Source organism: Siphateles boraxobius, unplaced genomic scaffold, assembly GCF_051911475.1.
Source record: "Siphateles boraxobius isolate OS27281-9 unplaced genomic scaffold, OSU_SipBor_1 192, whole genome shotgun sequence".
Taxonomy (NCBI): Eukaryota; Metazoa; Chordata; class Actinopteri; order Cypriniformes; family Leuciscidae; genus Siphateles; species Siphateles boraxobius.
The window spans coordinates 402,501-417,500 of record NW_027508802.1 but is presented as its reverse complement, the minus strand read 5'-3'; the positions used below and the strand labels follow the sequence as shown (position 1 = coordinate 417,500).

General features: G+C 38.0%; 2 protein-coding genes across 3 annotated transcripts in view; both read right to left on the bottom strand.

Annotated features, from left to right (window-relative positions):
• The window catches only part of brd10 (bromodomain containing 10), a 19,737-nt gene extending 8,967 nt beyond the window's left edge, over positions 1–10,770 (bottom strand). Inside the window, exons 1-6 of one of the 2 annotated variants that reach the window (XM_077235449.1) lie at positions 10,442–10,770; positions 9,179–9,820; positions 7,307–7,507; positions 2,637–3,394; positions 1,007–1,366; positions 246–322 (exon numbers count right to left, since the gene is read on the bottom strand). In XM_077235449.1, coding sequence (XP_077091564.1) covers positions 246–322; positions 1,007–1,366; positions 2,637–3,394; positions 7,307–7,507; positions 9,179–9,717 — 1,935 coding nt within the window. In that variant the 5' untranslated portion in view covers positions 9,718–9,820; positions 10,442–10,770. The remainder of the gene's footprint in view (positions 1–245; positions 323–1,006; positions 1,367–2,636; positions 3,395–7,306; positions 7,508–9,178; positions 9,821–10,441) is intronic. The other variant, XM_077235450.1, reaches the window with a different exon arrangement.
• A 2,164-nt stretch (positions 10,771–12,934) lies between these two features.
• Positions 12,935–15,000, bottom strand: part of uhrf2 (ubiquitin like with PHD and ring finger domains 2) — a 61,362-nt gene continuing 59,296 nt past the window's right edge. The window contains exon 16 of the mRNA XM_077235455.1: positions 12,935–15,000. This exon is cut by the window's right edge and continues 2,235 nt beyond it. The gene's annotated coding sequence lies outside the window, so the exon portion shown is untranslated.

Here is a 15,000-nt window from a genome sequence, read left to right as displayed (position 1 = left end):
CTATTCCTCAAAAACATTTTCAAATCATTTTAAAGACATAAAATACATAAAGACAAGTTTTACATTTACTTTCATTCATTTAGCAGAAATGTTCTTATCCACAGTGACTCACAAATGAGGAATAAATGCTCGTAATAGTTAGAAATAAAGATGTTCATATTCATATATCGTGAGTGTTTTCCTGCAAGAGTGACATTGTGTGTGTGTGTGTGTGTGTGTGTGTGTGTGTGTGGGGGTCAGCTGACCTGAAACGAGGGTCCGGTTTGAAGAAGAGCAGATCCCACTGGTCTCCTCAACGACAGTTTCCCATCAACCCCGTTTCCTGATGACGGAGAAACACCGCGTTTTTATTTATTTATCCCGCTAAATCGAGAGATCGCGATCGAGAACTAGTACAACTATTTGTTAACATGCACAACTTTTGTTCCGATTGATGATTATGAATGCAGTGTTTACATGAACGCTGAACATGTGATCGGGTTGATGTGTGTGTTTATGTCACGCTTCAAATCGGGATGGATTTTATGACATGCGCACACAAATATACAGAGTTTACCAGTGTCTGAACACATTGGTTATTTATTTGTTTTAAACATCAGACTTAATATTTATCCATTTCTGGTCATAATTAGGAGATAATGAGCGAATGAGCCGCTGCTTATATTGATCACGCAGTAATCGTGTGTGTGTGAGAGTCTAAAATGTATTAACTAACATGAACTAACAACGAGCAACACATTTGTTACTGTATTTATAATATTTGTTAATGTTAGTTAATAAAAATCCAGCTGTTCATGTTAGTTCACAGTGCATTAACTAACGTTAACAAATACAACCTTTGATTTTAATGACGTATTAGTAAATGTTGAAATCAAGATTAATAAATGCTGTAGAAGTATTGTTCATTCTCAGTTCATGTTAACTGAGGTAAGTCAACTAATGAACCTTATAGTAAAGTGTTACCGTTTCATTTAGTCAACATGAAGTCAAAGTGTGTGTTATTCACCCAGTTTCCGTCTTTTCCTCCGGTCTCTCTTCTTCACGGCTGTAGCCGCTCTCGTCAGGCTGCTTTTGGCCGTTCGCCTCTTCAAGCTCAGTTTGGGTTTCTTCATGTCTTTCTTCTTCTGGCGTGGCGATTGGTCCTCACAGGTCATGTGATTCGCATGTGAAACTCCCTTATATCGGCTCTCTCCCACTCCGAAGCTCGGCTCGCCCTCGTCTTTTAACCGTTCTTCCTCGGTGAACGTTCCTCGAGCGCTTCCAGAGTCCAGAGACCATGAGAAGATGCTGGAGGAACATTTCTGACCCAGATCCTCCCCGTCGGCGAGCGATTCTTCCTTCCATGCGTTCGGCTCCTTCATCACATCTACGGACAGACGCAGACGTTCTCGAGCTTCATTTCAAACGCAAATCCGAAATTAAATGAGCTTTACTACCATGACTAAATAAATAAAATTATTAATAAATATAGCTGCAAGCAGCAATTATCGGGGACAAGCACAACAGAATCAAACAACGAAGCTAGCAGCAGACCAACTGCAAAAATAAAAGTAAAAAAAAACTATTTTAAGCAAAAAGGTTCACAACCTATAAATACATTGCGTTGTAATGAGATATATTGCTTGTAATAATTGTAATTTATTACAATTTCTGACCATAAGGGGGCGCTGCCCTGACACTTTTCGAGTACCTTCAGGGCATGGCCCCGAAGAAACATAGTTTTGTGACGATATATGCCAATGCGTTATATAACGATAAGCCACATGCTGCCCTGAATCTAATGAGACCACTTTTATGATTTTTGGGCAAATCGTTCAAAAGTTATAAGCAAACATTTTCATAATTTTTTCGGAGCAACGGCTATTATATATTATATATATATATACACACACACACACAGGAAAAACTCGAAAAATTCGTGAATATCGTGCAAACGTTATGATTTTGATGATTATGGTTTACAGCTTATGAAAACCCCCAATTTTTATATATGTATAGCAGAAACAAACTTTGTTGCATTATTTTCCTGTTATCTCTGTAAAGCTGCTTTGAAACAATCTGTTTTGTAAAAAGCGCTTTATAAATAAAAGGGACTTGACTTGCAATTTTGGACAGTTGGTGGCGCTAGAGCTATTGAGTTAGAGACTCCAAAATTGATCTGGTCCCAGTTCCAACAAACTGTCCTCTATCCTCTGCCAATTTCACAACTTTCCCGCAAGTGGTTCTATAGTGGATAATTAGCGCAGTTTGCTTTATTATCATTTCTTGAGCTTATTCCGTTCGCACTGCTTGAGCTTAAATTGTTCTTTATATATTTAATTTAGACATATTGTTTAATGTTTTCAAGTAAAAGAAACCCTTAAGATATAACAAACATTGCCTTGTCGTAAGCTTGTTCAGAAATGGTGACAAAAAAAACTTAAACTTAAACTTAAAAAATAACGTCTTTCTCGTTAAACGTAATTGAAATAAACGAGTATTCAATTTTTATGAGCCCAAATATTCAAATACAATATTTTCGAAAAATACCAATCCCCAATAAGAACGGCAACAGATACAAAAGATGCTCGGCCCCTAATAAATGGTTTCGATAAATAATGAAAAACAAAACCAACAATAGCAACAATAAAACTCACGTGTTTCCAGCTTGACCTCTGACCCCTCCGGTTCCTCCTGCGATCTCTTGACGTGTAACAGTGGCAGAGGGAACTCCATCGCGGCACACGGACTCTGGCGGTAGATCCTCAGGTCGGCGCCGCAGAAGTGAGGGAAGTGTATGTACGCGTTCTCCTGCGCGTCGTAGCCCAGGACGGACTCGCGGCACTCGTGGATCGGCTGCGCGAGAACCGCGCCCTGAACGTCCTTCTGCGTCTCGTACACGTGATCGCACAGGCCCTTGAGGAGCCACACGCGCTGTTTAAACGTGAGCATGTGGAACGGCGTCTCCTCTAGCGGACTCACTTCTCCTAGCGTCCAGAAGAACTGATGGGAAAGTCCTAGGAGTTCGGCACGAGCCATTTGGTCCTCGGCCCTCGCGAGCGAGCGGTACCAGTCCTGAACCCGCCGCCGAAGCTCCGCCTCCCACTTCCTGTACGGCAACGGCGGGCGGCGGTGGGCGTTCGCTCTTTTATTCGGGTGAAGGAGCAGAGAGGTCATGACCTTAGCTAGGAACGAGCTACAGCGCGGCATTAGCAAGCAGCGCTCCAGCTCGTAGAAGACGATCTCGGGGAGGTTGAGCGCTTTCTGAGCCAGACACAGGAAGTGGCCGATGGCAGGAAGCTCCCACATGGTCTGAACGGCCCACGGCTCCGCCAGCGCAAGCAATGAACGCTCCCAATCCTCCAGATCCTTCACCGACGCCTCCTCTGCTTCTTTACGCTCCAGCTCACGCTGCCTAGAGGTCAAAGGTCAACGGTTACGGTAAGAGATTCAGAAGTTCTGTGCAAAATGCAAACTGACGAAATACAAGTAAGGCTTAACTTGAAGAAATTATGACTGAAATATAATACTAAATTTACTAGGGATGGGAGGGAAAAAAATCGATTCACCTAGGTATCGTGATTTTTTTTAAACGATTTTAAAATAGATTTTTTTATTTCAGAATCGATATTAATTCAAATTTAATTGCTTTACTATTGTCCTTGCTTGTAGATGAGCTTGACAGAAGTTCTATCGTTCCAACAGGGGATGAAATGTGTCGTTATCGAGTGTTGAGTGACGTAATATCCCTTTAAAGCGGACGCGACGTGAGACTGAAAGCCCTCGCGCTACTCGTATACTGAGAGAGAGGGATAATAGAGCAGCTCGACTCATCTTTAAAAGACTGTGATCTCGATTCAAACACCCACTCGATCTTATTCCATTTCGTCTGTCTATTAAACCTTTGACAAAATCATATCGCAACATTCAGATGTGCGTTGCCGCTGACCCGGAGTGAGTTGTCATGAAACAGCAGTCTTTTCAACCTCATAGTATCATTATTTTTGTGATACGAATCACAATCCTTGTAGAATCGCAATTCTTAAAAAAATTAAATAAAATCGCAATACATATCGTATCGGCACCCAAGTATCGTGATAGTATCGAATCGGGGGATAGGTGTATCATCCCATTCCTAAAATTGACCATTGACTGTATGTATATATTCCACGAAATACAAACCAAAAATTAATCAATGGTTACGGTCAGTAAAAGATTTAAGAGTCTACGAGTGTTATGTGTTGAGTGTTACGAGTGTCTACGATATGTTCAAATGAAAGTGATTTCCTATGGATCTATACGTTCAAATGAAAGTGATTTCCTATGGATCTATGTGTTCAAATGGAAGTGATTCCCTTTGGTTCTATATGTTCAAATAAAAGTGATTCCCTTTGGATCTATATGTTCAAATAAAAGTGATTCCCTTTGGATCTATATGTTTAGATAAAAGTGATTTCCTATGGATCTATATGTTTAGATAAAAGTGATTTCCTATGGATCTATATGTACAAATGAAAGTGATTTCCTATGGATCTATACGTTCAAATGAAAGTGATTTCCTATGGATCTATATGTTCAAATGGAAGTGATACCCTATGGATCTATATGTTCAAATGGAAGTGATACCCTATGGATCTATATGTTCAAATGGAAGTGATACCCTATGGATCTATATGTTCAAATGGAAGTGATACCCTATGGATCTATATGTTCAAATGGAAGTGATACCCTATGGATCTATATGTTCAAATAAAAGTGATTCCCTTTGGTTCTATATGTTCAAATAAAAGTGATTCCCTTTGGATCTATATGTTTAGATAAAAGTGATTTCCTATGGATCTATATGTACAAATGAAAGTGATTTCCTATGGATCTATACGTTCAAATGAAAGTGATTTCCTATGGATCTATATGTTCAAATGGAAGTGATACCCTATGGATCTATATGTTCAAATGGAAGTGATACCCTATGGATCTATATGTTCAAATGGAAGTGATACCCTATGGATCTATATGTTCAAATGAAAGTGATTTCCTATGGATCTATATGTTCAAATGGAAGTGATACCCTATGGATCTATATGTTCAAATGGAAGTGATACCCTATGGATCTATATGTTCAAATGGAAGTGATACCCTATGGATCTATATGTTCAAATAAAAGTGATTCCCTTTGGTTCTATATGTTCAAATAAAAGTGATTCCCTTTGGATCTATATGTTCAGATAAAAGTGATTTCCTATGGATCTATATGTTTAGATAAAAGTGATTTCCTATGGATCTATATGTACAAATAAAAGTGATTCCCTTTGGATCTATATGTTCAGATAAAAGTGATTTCCTATGGATCTATATGTTTAGATAAAAGTGATTTCCTATGGATCTATATGTACAAATAAAAGTGATTCCCTTTGGATCTATATGTTCAGATAAAAGTGATTTCCTATGGATCTATATGTTTAGATAAAAGTGATTTCCTATGGATCTATATGTACAAATAAAAGTGATTCCCTTTGGATCTATATGTTCAGATAAAAGTGATTTCCTATGGATCTATATGTTTAGATAAAAGTGATTTCCTATGGATCTATATGTACAAATAAAAGTGATTCCCTTTGGATCTATATGTTCAGATAAAAGTGATTTCCTTACTGTATACTGTGTGTTAACTTTGTGAGATTCTACGGACTGGGCTTCTGGTAATCTTGTGCAAAAGATGGTAGAAGTATTGTAAATATAAGGTTTATTGATCAGTGATTCCGATGTTTACAACTAGACTTATTTTTGTTTCAATTGTAATAGGTAACTCCTCCTTGGCCTCCTTCGATTTTGTTTAATGTATGTTTTTCTTTTTGTTTCTTGTCCTTTTTTTGTTGTTGTTGTTGACAGAAAACTTCAATAAAAATGAAAGTAAAAAAAAAAAAAAAAAAAAAAAAAAGTGATTTCCTATGGATCTATATGTTTAGATAAAAGTGATTTCCTATGGATCTATATGTACAAATAAAAAGTGATTACCTTTGGATCTACATGTTCAGATAAAAGTTATTTCCTATGGATCTATATGTTCAGATAAAAGTGATTTCCTATGGATCTATATGTACAAATAAAAGTGATTTCCTATGGATCTATATGTACAAATGAAAGTGATTTCCTATGGATCTATACGTTCAAATGAAAGTGATTTCCTATGGATCTATATGTTCAAATGGAAGTGATTCCCCATGGATCTATATGTTCAAATAAAAGTGATTCCCTTTGGTTCTATATGTTCAAATAAAAGTGATTCCCTTTGGATCTATATGTTCAGATAAAAGTGATTTCCTATGGATCTATATGTTTAGATAAAAGTGATTTCCTATGGATCTATATGTACAAATAAAAGTGATTCCCTTTGGATCTATATGTTAAGATAAAAGTGATTTCCTATGGATCTATATGTTCAGATAAAAGTGATTTCCTATGGATCTATATGTTTAGATAAAAGTGATTTCCCATGGATCTATATGTTTAGATAAAAGTGATTTCCTATGGATCTATATGTACAAATAAAAGTGATTCCCTTTGGATCTATATGTTAAGATAAAAGTGATTTCCTATGGATCTATATGTTCAGATAAAAGTGATTCCCTTTGGATCTATATGTTCAGATAAAAGTGATTTCCTATGGATCTATATGTTTAGATAAAAGTGATTTCCTATGGATCTATATGTACAAATAAAAGTGATTCCCTTTGGATCTATATGTTAAGATAAAAGTGATTTCCTATGGATCTATATGTTCAGATAAAAGTGATTCCCTTTGGATCTATATGTTCAGATAAAAGTGATTTCCTATGGATCTATATGTTTAGATAAAAGTGATTTCCCATGGATCTATATGTACAAATAAAAGTGATTTCCTATGGATCTATATGTTCAGATAAAAGTGATTTCCTATGGATCTATATGTTCAGACAAAAGTGATTCCCTATGGATCTATATGTTCAAATGAAAGTGATTTCCTATGGATCTATATGTTTAAATAAAAGTGATTCCCTATGGATCTATATGTTCAAATGAAAGTGATTTCCTATGGATCTATTGGTTCAAATAAAAGTGATTCCCTTTGGATCTATATGTTCAAATAAAAGTGATTCACTATGGATCTATAAGTTCAAATAAAAGTGATTCTCTTTCGATCTATATAATCAAATGAAAGTGATTCCCTTTGGATCTATATGTTCAAATTAAAGTGATTCCCAATGGATCTATATGTTCAAATTAAAGTGATTCCCAATGGATCTATATGTTCAAATAAAAGTGATTTCCTGTGGATGCGTGTGTTCACCTCTTCTGGTCTTTGGCTCTCTGCAGCTCCTCCAGTCTCAGCGCCTGCACCATGATGGACTCACTGCCGCCCACTGTAATGGCTGCCAGGTTTCGTGGCACCAAACGCCGCCTGGACGACGTGCCGACCAACGCTTTCTCATCCTCGGTGCCGAAACGACCTCTGGAGGTCACGGCTAGCGTGGTTTTTTCACGCAACGTCCTGGTGTGGGTAAGAAAACATCAGTAAATCTCAAAGCTTCAATTCAATTCAACTTAATTAAATTCACGTTTATTTGTATAGCGCTTTTCACAATATACATAATTTCAAAGCAGCTTTACAGAAAATGCAGTCCATGTTACAATTTACAGTGATCTGTTATCAGAGGAAACTGTCTAAGTTATGCATTTCAGAAATGCACATATAAAAAAATCACAGTCAGCTAAAAATGTATTAATTTAAATAACGTAATAATTAAATGCAGATACGATGAGCTCATTGAAGTAATGAATACTTCAGTCCAAAACGAACTGTTTCAACAGATTCACTCGTGCTCTACGCAATTCATTTTTAATGACTAGAAATATTTGTAATATTGAGTTAATATTCTAGAACTTGGTTAGATTGTATGCTCCATTTCCATGTTTTCGTTTTGATTGTTTATCTTCGTCCAACGTAAATACTGTCAACTAGATTAATTAAACATCAGGGACTTTATTGACTTTAAATTAAATAAAATTTACTGTCTTAAATAACATCTTACTCTAACATTTAATGTAGAGATTCTAAAGTAAATTTGTCAGAAATTGTTACATTCTTATGCAGAAATTCTAAAGTAAATCATATTGTACTTTATTGTTTAATCTATAATGGATTGTCTGATTCAACTTCACATGCTACAAACATTGTGAACAGTAAAAGCATCTCCAGTGACATACAGCAGGCTTTTCTTCATGAAGATGTTTGCATGAAACACAAAGAAGAGCGAATTACGCTTAAGTTATTGCATTATGAACAATTTATGTAAGAATGGATTTTTTAAAAATCTAAAAAGTAAACATACAAATGATCTCCAACAAGTGCAGGTGCAGGATCGAAATAAAAGGTAAATGAGGAAAATCTGAAGACTATTAAACCATTTCCTTTATCTGCATAATTTAATTCTAGATGCAAAAATTTACATAACATTGTAACAATTTCTGACACGCATTAGAAATTCTAAAGTAAATGCCTCAGAAATTGTTACATACTTATGTAGAAATTCTATGTTAAGTAAATGAGTTAGAAATTGTTACATTCTTATGTAGAAATTCTAATGTAAATGCATTAGAAATTGTTACATTCTTATGTAGAAATTCGAAAGTAAATGCATCATAAATAGTTACATTCTTATGTAGAAATTCTAATGTAAATGCATTAGAAATTGTTACATTCTAATGTAAATGCGTTAGAAATTGTTACATTCTTATGTAGAAATTCTTTTGTAAATGCGTCAGAAATTGTTACATTCTAATGTAGAAATTCTAATGTAAATGCATCAGAAATTGTTACATTCTTATGTAGAAATTCTAATGTAAACGCATCAGAAATTGTTACATTCTTATGTAGAAATTCTAAAGTAAATGCGTCAGAAATTGTTACATTCTAATGTAGAAATCCTAATGTAAATGCGTTAGAAATTGTTACATTCTTATAATTTTTTTTAATGTAAATACGTCAGAAATTGTTACATTCTTTCTTATGTACATAGTTGCGTCCAGAATTAATTTCAATGTAAATTGGTAACTAATCCATTCTGTTAAACTACATTCTATGCGAATGCGGCAGTGAACTTAAACATAATTCGTTTTTGTGTCACATGACTGAATCTCAACAGCGACTTGTTATTATTACCTGGACAACAGGGTCAACTTTTGTTCTAGAATTATCTCCAGTTTCTGGGCCTGTTTAGAGATCCAGTGATCGACTCCGTGAAAGCGATAACAGTTCTCTAACATCAGTCTGAAGTCGGCCACAAACGCAGTGATGGATTCATACTCGCGATTTATAAATTTATCACGCATCTTTCTGAAGCTTATGTCCGCATCAGGGCTCTGGGATCCGGGATGCCAGAACGGGGCCGTTATGCATTTATGGTTCTCTGATAGAAAGCTTTGAAATATTCTGTAGGCCTGCTGGATCTCAGGCGTAAGATCGTCCCCTTGTTCCACCGCACTGGCCCTGCTGTCGTCCTCAGAGGTCACCGGGTCACTTCTATCACAGTGTGACGTGAAATTCTCAAGCCCTGATTGGTCAGATGACCCGTTGCACAGGAGCTTTGACCCCTCCAGGCCCGCGGGTTTCAGCGCACAGGAGGTCAAGGTCAAACGGTGGTTCAGGTTCATGTCCTCACACGTGTGTGTGCTCTCGCTCGGGTCCGAATGAAGCTTCATTCTCCTGCTGTGATGCTCACCTGCACAGGTGTCTCCAGCATCATCTATCAATCAATGTCAATCTGGCATCACATGAAGAAGCCATTGCTGTTCCTGACGGAGGCTGTGTGAAGAAAGACATTAAACCGTTAAAACGGAACCCAGAAAAAGATTAAAATGAAAAACATAGAATTTGTGGAAAAGAAATAACAGAATTTGTATGGGGAAATACATTTCTAAAGGCCCTGTTGATAAACATTAAATTGAAATGTTATTAATTCAATCCATCAGACCTGCTTTTAGATTATTAAAATGTTATTAAATCAATAATAAAAGAGAATCCAGAAAAAATGAAATGGAAAACATAGATTTGGGGAAATAATACAGAAAATTTTTAATTTGGCCATGACATAAAATCAATTTCAATAAATAATAAATATAAATGTTAACAAAATAGCAAATTGTTGAAGTTTTATTACTTCAGTTAATTAGACATGTATTTTGATTAAAAATAAATAAATAAGGAGAATATGGACATACTGTTTAAAGAAAAACTACTACCAGTTAAATGAGTACTTGATGTAAGTACTGCATAAATCATGTTCTAATAAATAATAATTATTCAAACTCGAGCATTTCCATGAATTTCTACAATTCGGCTGAAACTCATTTAAAGTCCATCAACCAGCTATAAATTGTGTTAATCTCCCAGTCTTTCATGTTTTAGGAGTTTTTACAGCATTACCAAAGCGCTGTCCTGTATTGTCGAGTGAAACATTAAACCGGTCGCACTAGGCCTCAGCGCCAGCGGCCTCGATTTCTCTCTCACACCCGGGAGGACTCGCATGAGCCGGGCAGCCGCCGCTCTTTCTCCCGGCGACCGAAGAATCTCATAGTTCCAGTGAGGCGCGATCTGTCAGAAAAACGCCGTTAAAAGCCGAATCACGGTTGTTTTTCCGCTTTCACGAGGGAAAACCTGTCAGATTTACGCGAAATGCGTGTGAGAATGAGATGAGAGAGACTCGGCGCCACTGAATCACAGACCGCTGTTTACATGTGTGCGCGCGCGCGTGCGTGTGTGCAGAAAAATTATCAAAACTTCATACATGTTAGAGGACCAGAGTTACAGCAAGGTTTTAATACAAAGGAAAGGAATGAAATCTAATTCTTTTCATTTGCTCAAGGCTAGAAACATTAACCTTTGTGAATATTCCAGAATTTTCCGGTTTTATTTGACTTAGCCTACACTTCATTCTGAGAACAGAAAATCAACTGTTCTCAGTAAAGCGTTCAGAGTAAAGGTTCAGATTACAGAAGACAGAAAATCAAATTGGAGCTTAAACAGGGAACAAACTCAGGAATCTTCAGGTGAATCTCAAATTCTCGGAAGTTCGTATTTTCGAGTCGTGTTTACGACATCGAGTCACTATCGTCGAAGCAAGATGGCGGTGTACCATCACTTAATTAACTACTCAAAATTACAACAAGGTTTTAAACTCTACTCCTAGAAAATTAAGTAGGCTACAAAGAATGTTTTGCTTCTTATTGGTTTTTATTTATTTAGGAACCCGCAATAAATGTTATCGTTACATATTATATTGTTATATTACAATGATGTTATATTTTGTTAAATTTAGGGAATCTAAAGCTTATTTAGTTGTAAATAAATAAAGCCTGACGATTTCACTGCTAAATACCAATAAATATTGTGGTATTCCGCCACGTTTCTCACTGACACACAACTCAAGATCGAGCTTAAAGTAAAGACAGAGCTTCCCACTCGAATTTACGATTTTGTGGTGGCGTTCATATACGATTAAGCTTGTTTCGCAACCGAATACAACAATTTAAAAGATAATTAACACTTTTGATCTCACAATTCTGACTTATTTTCCTCAGAATTATGAGATATAAACTCTCTATTGCAAGTTATAAAGTCTGAATTGCGAGAAAAATTCAGAATTGTGAGATTTAAACGCGATTTCGCAAAAGTCACAATTACCTTTTTTATTTTTTGTTCGGTGGGGAAAACAAGCTTTCATAAGTTCACGTGTGTTCAATTTGTAAATACGATATTTTCAACACGGCTTGCACCATAAAAATCTAATGAAATAAAGAAGAAATTCATTAAGTCTTTTTATCTTATATGACATGATTTTTATCGTATGCCTTATTATAATGATATTTTCATGATAATTAAGCCTGTCAATTCAAAAGTTTCATTTTACATTGATTTTGGGATGAAATTGAATTTTCATAGCAAAGAAACTGCATTGAAAAATGAAAAGAAAAAGATACAAACAGACAAAAGACAAATCAATCAAGATAAGATCTTAGCCCTTAAGATGTTTGTTATTGTTATTATTTATGAGTTTGAGAGATTTTTACAGTATGGTTACTTCAAGAAAAATAAAGAAATATATCTTTAAGATTTTATGCAAAGAGGTGAAGTGACGTCATCATGCGATGTTCTCAGTCAACACTAGATGTCTCCAGTGTTCATGAGGCGTTAGGAAACACGAGTTCAGTATGGAATAATAGTGCACTAACACTAGAACACACTGCTGTCACGTGACCTCAGTTATCGTATCAGAAATGGTATAGAACCTGCTTTTATGTAAAAAAAAAAAATTTAATTCATGGAGAAATTAAAATTGGTGGTTGATCTAATTTCTGGAAGGTCAAATTGGCCTCAACTTTCACTACACTGCAAACAAAAATACTTTTCTTACTTAATATTATCTATACTGAGTAGATATTATGTCTTGTTTTCTGGGGAAATAAATCAAAATTAAGTGATTTGTTGCTTAAAAAAAGCAAAATTATTTGCCAATGTGGGTTAATTTTTTTTTTCCTGTTTGAATTAAGATGATTGTTCTTACCCCATTGGCAGATAATTTAGCTTGTTTTGAGCAACAAATCACTTAATTTTGAATTATTTCCCCAGACAAAAAGACATCTTATGGCATTTTACTCATCTAGTAAATGCATCTTGATTTAAGAATTTTTTGATATTTGGACTGGAAACAAGAGAAAAATACTAAATAAGAAAAGCATGTTTTGTAGTGTACTTGTAGTAGTATGGTAGTATGAACACACTTTCCTCATGAAATAAGGGGAATATTTTAAATTTTCATCATGTTTCCTGATAAGAACCTTGAAAGAATCAAAGTATTAGATCTGATCATGTGATTCTTCTCTGTGTGAAACAGAACTAAAAAGACAAATCACACATCGATTCTGGAATCAAAATATTTAATAAGTACATAACAAGTATTATACCATGTATAAAATTTGGAATCACAATTGGAAGCGATGTGTCTTCTGGGATTCACCACACTGACGGAGCGAACGAGTGGAACAGTAATGACAGGAGGACATAACCAATCTTCAGTAATAAGTGCAAGAGAACATAAAACACCACAGTAAAGCTGAAGCAGAGGGAGCATCACAGACCAGAGATATTCTGAGTTTGTATAATCTTTAAACATTTTACATGTACAGTTCCTGAAAAACAAAAGCAGAAATCTTTTTTCTGAAAAGAAAAAGAACGTCACCACAAAAAGAGGACAAACAGGCCAAGCAACGAACAACAGATGAACACTTGAGCGAAACCAACGCTTGAGGAAAAACTGCACTTTTACAGATGTGGAGCGATTCTCAGCGAATACATAATCCTGTTCTCATAACCGTCGACACCATCGGCTCGTAACTCACAGCAGAAACACGTCGACACCATCGGCTCGTAACTCACGGCAGAAACACGTCGACACCATCGGCTCGTAACTCACGGCAGAAACACGTCGACACCATCGGCTCGTAACTCACGGCAGAAACACGTCGACACCATCGGCTCGTAACTCACGGCAGAAACACGTCGACACCATCGGCTCGTAACTCACCGCAGAAACACGTCGACACCATCGGCTCGTAACGCAGAAACACGTCGACACCATCGGCTCGTAACTCACGGCAGAAACACGTCGACACCATCGGCTCGTAACTCACGGCAGAAACACGTCGACACCATCGGCTCGTAACTCACGGCAGAAACACGTCGACACCATCGGCTCGTAACTCCACCACGGCAGAAACACGTCGACACCATCGGCTCGTAACTCCACCACGGCAGAAACACGTCGACACCATCGGCTCGTAACTCACGGCAGAAACACGTCGACACCATCGGCTCGTAACTCACCGCAGAAACACGTCGACACCATCGGCTCGTAACTCACGGCAGAAACACGTCGACACCATCGGCTCGTAACTCACCGCAGAAACACGTCGACACCATCGGCTCGTAACTCACGGCAGAAACACGTCGACACCATCGGCTCGTAACTCACGGCAGAAACACGTCGACACCATCGGCTCGTAACTCACGGCAGAAACACGTCGACACCATCGGCTCGTAACTCACGGCAGAAACACGTCGACACCATCGGCTCGTAACTCACGGCAGAAACACGTCGACACCATCGGCTCGTAACTCACGGCAGAAACACGTCGACACCATCGGCTCGTAACTCCACCACGGCAGAAACACGTCGACACCATCGGCTCGTAACTCCACCACGGCAGAAACACGTCGACACCATCGGCTCGTAACTCACGGCAGAAACACGTCGACACCATCGGCTCGTAACTCACGGCAGAAACACGTCGACACCATCGGCTCGTAACTCACGGCAGAAACACGTCGACACCATCGGCTCGTAACTCACGGCAGAAACACGTCGACACCATCGGCTCGTAACTCACGGCAGAAACACGTCGACACCATCGGCTCGTAACTCACGGCAGAAACACGTCGACACCATCGGCTCGTAACTCACGGCAGAAACACGTCGACACCATCGGCTCGTAACTCACCGCAGAAACACGTCGACACCATCGGCTCGTAACTCACCGCAGAAACACGTCGACACCATCGGCTCGTAACTCACGGCAGAAACACGTCGACACCATCGGCTCGTAACTCACGGCAGAAACACGTCGACACCATCGGCTCGTAACTCACGGCAGAAACACGTCGACACCATCGGCTCGTAACTCACGGCAGAAACACGTCGACACCATCGGCTCGTAACTCACGGCAGAAACACGTCGACACCATCGGCTCGTAACTCACGGCAGAAACACGTCGACACCATCGGCTCGTAACTCACGGCAGAAACACGTCGACACCATCGGCTCGTAACTGACCGCAGAAACACGTCGACACCATCGGCTCGTAACTCACGGCAGAAACACGTCGACACCATCGGCTCGTAACTCACGGCAGAAACACGTCGACACCAT